We start from the raw sequence: 10,741 nt of genomic DNA, 5'->3' as shown, positions 1-10,741 counted from the left end.
CATTCAAAATATAAAGGATACTTTCAGTATTAAAAATCAAAGTCTTAGTTTTATATGGTTTTATCCGTGACTTTGAGTAAAGCATTTTTAATCCATGGCTACACGCAAGCTTTATTCTGAGGTCTGTCTCGAGCTTCATATCGTGGAAAAACTTTCGATACGTGTTTTCTCTTCACTGCCGCCAAGCCAAAGCCAAAGCCAATCTTGTAGTTGTCCTCTTTTCCGTCTTCCTTCATCTTTCCGTTTTCTGGGCCTCGCGTAACTCGTTCGCACGTGGTTTCTCTAAGCAATTGTCATGGATAAACCAGTGGTTTTGGCTCGCGTAATGAAAGTTTTGGGACGTACAGGTTCCCAGGGACAGTGTACGCAAGTAAAAGTCGAATTTATTGGAGAACAAAACCGACAGATTATTAGGAATGTCAAGGGTCCAGTCAGGGAGGGAGATATCCTAACCCTATTGGAATCTGAACGTGAAGCCAGAAGACTAAGATAATTTTTTATTTTGTAAGTACATTTTCTTGCATATGGCCTAATCTTTACTGTAATTTTACCCACTAGGGGTACAGTTTCTTAACTGGGCTATGCTAATATCGATTGAAACTATCGATTCGATTAGTAAACTTTCATGCCATTTTTTCACCATCAGCAAGTTTGGTTGGTTAGGTTAGGTTATGATAGTTAAATTTTACAGTAGGCCCTAGATATAGGGTACAGTTTCTTAACTGGGCTATGCTAATACCAATTGAAACTATCGAATTGAAAATATTGATTGACTATCGATATGGGAAAGTTTACAGTTTCTTAACTGGGCTATGCTAATATTGATTGAAACTATCGATTCGATTAGTAAACCTTCATGCGATTTTTACACCATCAGCAATTGGTTGGTTAGGTTAGGTTATGATAGTTTAATTTTATAATAGAAATATTTAAAAATAATAGTTATTAATCAATTTTTTCAATTCGATAGTTTCAATCGATATTAGCATAGCCCAGTTAAGAAACTGTAGGCCTACCCAATTTTAAGAAACTGTAGGCCTATCCAATTTTATAGTAGATATAGGCTATTGTTAATCAATATTGTAATATCGATTGTTAATCAATATTTTCAATTCTATAGTTTCAATTGGTTTTAGCAAAGCCCAGTTTTCAGAAACTGTAGGCCTACCCAAAAATGGTTCTCTTTAGGGATCTAACTTAACTTCTATTCAATCGCGAACTTGCTTAAACTTACTCCAGTAGGCCTACTGTGGGGTTTTACCTATCTTAAATTCAATGAAATTGTTTAGAATAACTATAACTTAATTACTGTAGTGTAGCATTGTGGAAGGAACCTAACCTCAAAATTGCTTGACACCTTTTTGTGGTAATTTTTTTATGTCACATCTAGGTTTTCCCCCCTGCTTTATTCCATTTGGTAATCGCAGAGGATACGCGTCCGGTAACCAGACGTGGATTAGGCGTCCGGCAGTTACTGTCATAACCTAACCTAACCAACCAAACTTGCTGATAATGAAAAGAATCAAATGAAGGTTCAATTCTCTTCATAACATAAAATTATAAATGCCAAAAATTCTAACAAAAGACGTACAGTTAAGAAGAAATTACATTCAAAGCAAAATCTGTGACAAAAAGTTAAAGATACCGATGGGTTTCGAACCAGGGACCTCTTGGATACCAGCCGAGCACTCTATCCACTACACCACGAACAACACTGGCCGAACATCGTATCGTTGTGGTAATGGCGTTCTGGGACCCTACAAACCCGGTGACGTCACTACCGGACGCCTAATCCTTCTGGTTACCGGACGCGTATCCTCTGTGTTTGGTAATACTGAGACTTGCTAACTTAGCAGCAGTCTTGGGAAGTAGCGTGTTACATGTAGAGACGCTACAGTAGAGCATTACTTTTTTAGTAATTACTTTGATCACGGACGTTTTGCCAAAATTATATTTTTTTCACTACTACCCTACCGATTCCTATGCTAAATAACGTCCTGAATTCAAAAATGATTGTCATTTTCCCCGCGGAAAAACAACATTTTTGTGGAATTGAGTCATGAGGGTACTCAAATTAACCGTTAGGGTGAGCTGAACAAGATTATTTTCAAGATCCGATGGATATAAACGGAGATACGGCCGGCCGGAAAAGCGTCAGGAAATTGAGTTAGTGCCATATGGCCAAAATAGGTTTTAAGGTTAGGTTAGATTATATTATGTAAGGTTATATAGGGTTAGGTTACAACAATTACCCAGTTCTCACATAACCCAACCTTACCTTACCTAACCTAACCTAATATAATCTAACTTAACCTAACCCAACCCAACCTAAGCTAACATAACCTAACGCAATCAGCGTAAAATCCTGCACAATTTTAGATAGGCCTATCTAAAATGTGTGTTTTGAAGTATCCTAATAAGTTATAACTTTTCATTGTTTTCCTGGGAAAATGATGCTTTTCCGGCAGTATCTTCGTTAATATCCATGATCTTGACAATTTCTTGTTCAGCTCACTCTACCGGTTAATTTAAGTACTGGTACCCTCACGACCCATTTCCGCTAAAAGGTAGTTTTTCCGCTTCATTGGGAAAATGACAATCATTTTTTAATTCAGGATGTTAAGTTATTTAGCATAAGAATAGCGAAAAAAATATAATTTTAGTGTGACGTCCGTGATCGTTATAATAACCCTTATTTTGTAGCGTTAACTGAAGCTAGCCTACATTTTTTTTAAGTTAGGCCTAGCCTAGTTGTAAATATCGGATTTTAACCCTCCAAGTGTCCATAGTTTAGGCCTTAATGTCCACCTATTTTTGGCGCATTTGCAAGGTTTTATTAAAACGGATCTGAGAAGCTTAAAACAATGTTAATTCTAATGTTCTATATACCATTTTGTTTGGAAAATCATGGGCTTCAATATTATATATAAAACATAAGGAACATTTTTTCAACAAAAAAATTTTTTAGGTAAAAAAAATATAATTTCGAAAATTTTCAAAAAAAAAATAAGTTCGCGCCTAATGAAATTGTATAAATTATAGGCCTATAAATATTTGAAAATAGCCACTTTGTTCTAAATTTTATGAGGATTACAAATATATAATAATATAAGGAAGTATATTTGCAAATAAATAAGTTATGGGCAAAAAACTGATTTCAGTACATAGCGTTTAGCTAAGAATGCATAGCCTAACCATAGCTAGGAATCTGGCTGATAATTTACATCAATATCACTACCTACTTCTTCAGGATCATCAACCAGCACTTCAAAACCACTTAAATCTTCTTATAATGCACCACGTAGGCCTATATCACTACTTTTGATTTTTAACACTAAAACAATGATAAACGTAATAAAACACATCAGTCATCGGTCCGGGGGAACCTAGCTGTTTACAAATACACGCACGTCAGCTGTCTGCTACAATATTTTCAGAACTAAAATGAATAGCGCTTAGAGACAGACATCTGGAGACAGCTTAGAATGTAACGGAAAGAACGATACCTAACTCGATCCAGTTCAATCCGATTCAGTCAGTTATAGAGCCTTCGCCGTAAACGATGTCTGCTTGTCGAAAAATCGGCAAGTAACACTATACAAAGTGTGGTGCTTGCCGAATTTTCGTCAAGTAACACTGGGAGGGTTAAGCAACTTTTCTTGCTACATTAACATTGATTGAGAAAGTGATGTTTATCACAACCTTACATGAAACAACCTCTAGTAGACTCCCTCTTATCCGGACTCCTCGGGACTGAGGCCAGTCCGGATAACTGGTTTTCCGGTTAAACCGACGTCCCCAAAAACTCGCTAAAACGGACTGTTTACTGTGATATTCAACTTATATTTATGAGAGCATTGTATTTAGACACGTGATCAGTGGTCTCAAATCTTTCCTACGAGAACAGTCGTTTCAGTACTGCCCACTTCCTGCCGATCTAGTCCGGTTAAACCAGTGTGCTGATAAAAATTGTCCAGTTAAAAAGAGATGTCATTTCTGCCGAGTGTAGTCCGGGTAAACCGATGTCCGGTTAAAAGGTGTCCAGATAAGAGGGAGTCTACTGTCTTTCAATCTGAAATTTTCGAGAAAATTAGGCCTAGGTTATATTAACAACTACTTTCTTAGCTTCATATAGCTGGTTCATAAATAACCTGTTACAACGTTGCATGGACATGAAGGCTATTAACTGAGTGTTATCCATATTGTTGGCTCTTTTCCTTCATTTGCTACTCTATGGTTACTGTCAGATGAAATAAAATCGTTATACTCCGTTCAAACAGCCGTGGCACCTGAGGGATTAGGAGGCCCCATGGGTTTCAATGGGGTCTCCTAATCCGTCAGGTGCCACGGCTGTTTGAACGGAGTATAGATGCAGACTACGTTTAAACATTACTGGTGACAAGAGAAGCTATTGAATGCTTGCAAGTGATTGACAGGGAAATTAGTAATCAATTTTTAGTTTCTTTATTCTATCGATAGTTTCAGCTTGGGTGTTAATGAAACTAACACTAAACCTTAAAATAATGAGAAAGCTCTATCAACCTTTGCTTCAGCTGTTGATTGTTAGTTAATTGTACTAAATAAACAAAGAGGAAATTACCTGATGAAATTTAAGATATGCCTAGACTACATAGTAATTGTAACAAAAAATCTCCATAGGCTTTAAAAATTTTTCCAATTTTGACCTGCTAGAGTGAGTGCACCAGTGAATGCACAGGTTCACCAAATTAACCAACCAAGTACCCAAGCAGAATGGTTTACACCATTCTGAATAACAAGTCTGAGTACAAGTCTGAATAACTTGTACTATATTCGTGGGGTGGTTTGAAGTTGACTTTTTACTTGTAAATGACATGGGAAAATACTACTTTTAAGCTACATTGTACAAAATTGTTTAAATCTATCGCCCATATTTCCCTGTACTTCCAGATGATACAATTTAATGTAAAACCTATGTTCAAAACAAGTTTTGAATAATAACATCTTTTGCACATAAATCATCGCACCAGTAAATGACCGCATATTATATAGGTAACAATTTTAAAATTGTATTAAACCTCCTTTTCACCGTTCAAGTTTCTCGAAGCTGGAAACCCTGTGTAGTGAAAAACAATGATATCAGATCAGGGTTGTTAAAATATAGGTTCTAGTAAAAGATCTCTTTTTATTTTCAAAATGGCCGTAAGATTTAACTCACAGTCAAACTTTGGTTATAGTGTATCCACATAATTTCTGATGAGAGTTAGTGTTTCCTAGCAATCAATTACTCCATCAGAAAACATCGTCATCAATATCAATAAAGAAAATTGACCCAAACCCAGTTAATGACCGAAACGGTCATTCACTGGTCATATACTTTAATTTGTGAACCAGTAATTGACCGGCTATTTAAATATACTATTGGTTAGGATTTTTATATTTGAATGAGTACAGAACTGAACCTTAACATGTTAACTATGAATTACATGTAATATATTTCAGTTCCAATCAATAATTAGGAACCACGACAAATTACAACCAACCATGTTTGTGCGAGACACCATATTGGGAAGCTTAACAATAAACTAAGACCCCAAAGTCACTTTTAAAACAGTTTGTGATGGACTCGGAAAAACTGAAAGCCTGATATGATGTTGGGTGGTCATTCACTGGTGCACTCACCCTAGGTATATTGTGGTTGGGGGACAAGATAAAAATCTGAAAATTTCACATTTTTTAAGGTTTTTTAAATGATTGTAGAACCCAGTATCAATTCCAAGTTTGAAATTCATTTGTAAGTCAGTTAAAAAAAAATCATTAGGCTAATATAAGGATAAATTACATTTGCAATTACTCTACTTTTGAGGGACACAATGTAGGTAGGGTTGATAAAATATACAAATTGCATAACAACAAATGTATATTGAATTGTTAGGACTAATTTATTAAAATAAACTATTTCAAGTAAAACATTCTCCAGACCATTCTTATTTACAGTTGGGCTATGTGCTTTTAAACTTTTAGACTTTTAAACAAAATAATTAAGTAGCCTATACAAGTTGTGAAATAAAAAACAATTAAGACTTTGAATGTCCATTCTTAAGTTTAAAACTTTTTACACAGAAAAAACTTTGATCGGCATAGGCTATACAAAAATGGTCGCCATTTAAAAACCGTAATTCCAACAATTGTCAAAAAATTATTTTTAAGCTCACCATTTGCTAAGGGAAAAACCCAGCAAGTACAGGGTGTCCACATTCTGGAAAGTCAGGGATAGTCATGGAAAGTCATGGAAAAAAATTTTGGTCATTGAAAGTCAGGGAAATAGGCAAGAGGTCATGGAAAGTCATGGAAATTTCCAATTATGGATGGATTTGAGGGGACCATTCAATGCTCTAGTCAGCTGTAACCCGGACTGTTGTAGCATTTTTCAGGATTTTTCACAAATGTTCGTCAATTCAATTTATTACAGTATTATTTTATGAGTTTTCGGTTTGTTTTAGTTCATTGTTGTACCTATTGTACTCCATTGTTATCTGTTATTACATATTTCAGTATTTTCTGCAAAATAACATGTCCAGGCAGTTATATTTGTGTGTGTATGTTATATTATAATTTGCGTGTAAAGTTCGTGAGTCATGGAAATCAATGGTAAATGGTCATGGAAAGTCATGGAAATTAATGACAAATTTTTTGTGGACACCCTGTGAGTATCAAAATTTCTCAGAGATTGTCAAGCAACTAATGCTAGACCACTTGGCCTGGGTTGACCCCCATGAATTGTTTAAATACCTTCAAAAACCAATGAAAACCATGGATTCTGCATGCATTTTTTCATCTCTGATGTAGTTATTTATAACCCAACCTTTTGAGACGCTAACTGATGCGGCTTAAGAACTAGTCTTACTTCGTAGCCAAACATATTTTTGTTTGAATGGTTTTTGTAAACCGTGGTTTTATTAGTCAGTGTTTAAGAACGGGTGTCAAAGTAAATAAATTAGCTAGAATATATTATCTCTTCAATTTAACATCACATAACGAAACACGTAAGGTTAACCTACCTTGTTAGGCCTATACACAAATTCTTGATACAAAAAATCATGGTCATAATCTTATTATGTTATCCATGATAACATAATTAATATAAGGCTATATATATTTAATACTATGCCTATTTATTTTCTGATTCTGCAGATGATGTCAAATGGCATCCTGAAACAAACATTGTTGAGACAATGCTTCCAAGGAACCTCTGATGCAGACAGATTGAACTAGGTCTATTAAGTATTCAGTAGTAGGCCTATTCCCTTTTGACCACCTCAGATCCAGGCACTTGACCGTAATATTATGTGGGCAAAAAAAGCTTAATAGGCTAATTCAATTTTTTACAGAGGTTTTTTTGCAGAGGTTAGGAGATCTGTAGTACTAGACACTTACCCTTCCTAGCTTATTGGACAGAATAAAAAAACAAATTTATTTAGATAATATATCTAAATGATAAAATAATTTCTTGCTTGACTGAAATTGATAGCCTAAATCAATGTGTTGTAAGTTACTCCCTTGTCAATCTTAAGAACCAAATGTTGATAATTTCAAAGAACTAAATTAATTTCACTCGTGACTGAAAATGATAGATTAATGTTTTGTAAAACTATTATTTTTACCAAGTTTTACATAATCTGCAATGTTTAAGAAACTTGAAAAGTGTAATATCTGTTTTGTGTGAGAGTTTTGTGATTTTAGCAAACAAATATTAACAGTAGAAAAATGCTTAGTCTAATAACTTCCCTTATCTTTACCGAAATAACTTGAAAAAAGTTAAAAGTTATAACCTGTAAATGCTATGATGACACTAATATTTTGATTGTTTTTTTATAAACAATAGCTAGAAAATTTTTGTGTGTCTCCTTTTTGTGCAATGATGAAATCTCTGCATGCTGTACTAATCATTGATGAGTTCATGCTTCCAAGGAACCTCTGATGCACACTTGGGACGTTCTTTGATAAACACAAACCAGTTTTCTAATCTAGAGTCCTGACTTTTTAGGTTGGATATGTTCTTTCCTAATCTTCCTTACAACTCATAACACTCTCTTTGTGGCTGACTCAAAATAGCAACTAGTATTCATTCTGATTTTTGTAGTAGCCTACTCTTTACAAATTAAACTTGCCTTCAAATAGGCGTGTCATTGTAGTGGACTATTTTCTTTTATACTTTTTGCAATCTAAATCTTCTATTAAAGTAGTATGCATTACACTTAGTGTCAATTTAGGGCCTATCATTTCCAGTGGCGCAGTGTCTCTGGTAATTTGCAAATTTGCCAGTGACTGATAAAAATGTCAATAAAATAATAATACTTAATAAAACTATTTGTTGTAGTAAAACTATTATAAGGTATATGTTTCAATAGAGTGTGTGCAATTTCTTGCAAAAAAATAGGCAAACCGATACAAATTATCAGTGGATTTGTTGTGTAGATAATCTGTTAAGATTACCCTCCCATTGCCTACTTTGTTAAGCTCTTCCCCTATTACAGGGACCCAGAATCTGACACATGAGTGGCACTAGTCATCTTCTTGAATTTTGTCTCTCAGCTTATATACCACCATTTTGCCAGTATTTGTCATGTACATGGTGTGGCTAAAAAACCGATCTATTTTCTGCAGCGCACTGTTCAGCGAAAGGTCGTCTGAGGGTGGTGGGGGTATGCTCATAGGAAAGCCTACACACTGCCATTATCTGTAGTCAGAGAGCAGTGGAAGTCTGAGCTACGTGCATTTACTATCAAATCGTTTTTAAAAGTAATGATTCAGTCATTGCAACTCAGCACTGCAGAAAATCGATCGGTTTTTTGCTGCACCTTGTATTATGTACTGTGGATGAGTTTATTTATTAATCTAAACATAGTTAGCAGATCAGGTAATTAAACGACCACTGGTTTAAAAAGTGTGGTATTAAGCCAGTGCAATATTTGATTTTACCTAATAGAGAAAATGAAGTTTAGGCGGGTTTCACACCGGTATCGCAGATATAATATCGCCGATATTTCTGATGTCGCGGGCACAATGTCTGCGACATATAATAAAATACAACCATGGGAAGAGGCGTGCTGGCGACATGACAGTAATCACCATAAAGGAATCACAACATTCATCAGTTTATATAAAGTCATCGTCAGAAGAAGATTATGTGTTGTTGCTGTTGTTCTTTCTACAAAAACATTAAAAATAACTTCATGGCAATTTTTCCAAAATACATTGTAATTAATTGTATTACAGTACTTACGTAATTTCCTTATGGTGTAAATTGAAGTATTATAATATCACAATACTACATTTTACTCCATAAGGCAATTAAGTAAGTAAAAAAAGCGCCAAAACTACTAGAAACGTTTTCTGCGCATGCGCGGGCCCAAGAGACACAAAACATGTCTGTCCAAACACCGACCGGTTGGTTCGCTCGAGACACGCGCCTGCGACACAAGTCGCAGGCAACGTGTCTGCGACACTGGTGTGTAAAGCTCCATAAGATAACATAGGTTGGTTTTCGAGGGGCATGTTGCAGGCACGAAAAATATCTGCGACATCATGTCTGCGATACCGGTGTGTAACCCGCCTTAGTTGTCTTTGTAAAAGTACAAGAATCGTCAGGTTATTTTATTTTTAAATTTTAGCATTGGAGACAATGCTTCCAAGAAATCTCCGATACACCCTATACCTCAAGGGCTTCTTTTCAATAAGTTGAATTTTTTTAGGTTTTCTAAATTTCTAATGCAGTTTGGATTTTTTTAGTGAAAAAGAAGAAAAGAAGATGGACGATGTGACATACTATCCATAAATATTTGGCGTTGACAAGAAGAGGACCCAAAACCACATTGGAGATTCAAAAATTTTAAGTTTTGTTATGTGTTAATAATATACATTTTTCATCTTCACCATTGCTATTTTTTACCTTGCAAATTATACTTGTGATTTAGCCTATAATTTTTCTAGATAATGAAACATAAGAAATTACATACCTAACATTATTGAATTAGCTTTAAAATTTGTTAGTCTACTATTTTTATCTAGAAATAAATTGAGTACACTATAGAGGAAAGCAACTTAGTTCAGGATTTTTTTTTATAATACAACATTTGTAAAATTATTTTGCTTGAAAATTTCAAAAAAAAATGTGCTAACGATTTTCTGTATTTACAATATGATAAAGTTAAACTTCACGATTTTGTGTCAAACCACATACGGTACTTCAATCATTTTCAAACAAACTTGAACATAAATGTGTCAAAGTAGACAGTATGCACTTGATTATACAGTAAAAAAATAATACATTTGCATGAATAACATTGATGAAACACTAAAGAGTAATATCCGAAAACTGGTTACTGGTTTCATGTGCAAGTTGCATTTAAATTGTCAATTTGTAAAATAGGTACATGTTTATAGTTAGTGATGTACAGTATTACAAAAGTTGGGAGGGTAAAAGCTTACGTTATTAGGTTAATTTCAAGGGATTAATAAAGAATGGTATAGCTTGTGTTGATTGGGATAGCGTGTAGGGGCTAGTGGTGAAATCAAATTGTTGAGATGTACAAAAAGAAATGACAGTGGCATGGAGAGGGTCCTTAGGTGCCTGGGTATTTGACTGCAACTTTAATTGAAACAATCTATGCCTAGGCCAGAGCCTAGCCACCAAGTATGCATTCAACCAGCTGCTTGATATAAATCTATTTATTTGATTCTGTAGAATATGCCCCCACAA

General features: G+C 34.8%; 1 protein-coding gene across 1 annotated transcript; it reads left to right on the top strand.

Moving 5' to 3' along the window:
* The first annotated feature begins 228 nt into the window (after window positions 1–228).
* LOC129002844 (40S ribosomal protein S28) lies at window positions 229–9,914 on the top strand. Its single transcript, XM_054430936.1, has 2 exons — window positions 229–504; window positions 9,772–9,914. The coding sequence occupies exon 1, from the start codon at window positions 296–298 to the stop codon at window positions 491–493; it is 198 nt and encodes a 65-aa protein (XP_054286911.1). The 5' UTR covers window positions 229–295; the 3' UTR covers window positions 494–504; window positions 9,772–9,914.
* Window positions 9,915–10,741: the final 827 nt, after the last annotated feature.

The sequence above is a fragment of the Macrosteles quadrilineatus genome, unplaced genomic scaffold (genome assembly GCF_028750875.1).
Source record: "Macrosteles quadrilineatus isolate MER2022 unplaced genomic scaffold, UCM_ALF_1.0 Scaffold_9__3_contigs__length_116548681, whole genome shotgun sequence".
NCBI lineage: Eukaryota > Metazoa > Arthropoda > Insecta > Hemiptera > Cicadellidae > Macrosteles > Macrosteles quadrilineatus.
This window is presented reverse-complemented; position numbering and strand designations above follow the sequence as displayed.

Excerpts from the sequence above, each read along its gene's own strand:
- LOC129002844 (XM_054430936.1), top strand. The coding sequence starts at position 296 with ATGGATAAACCAGTGGTTTTGGCTCGCGTAATGAAAGTTTTGGGACGT.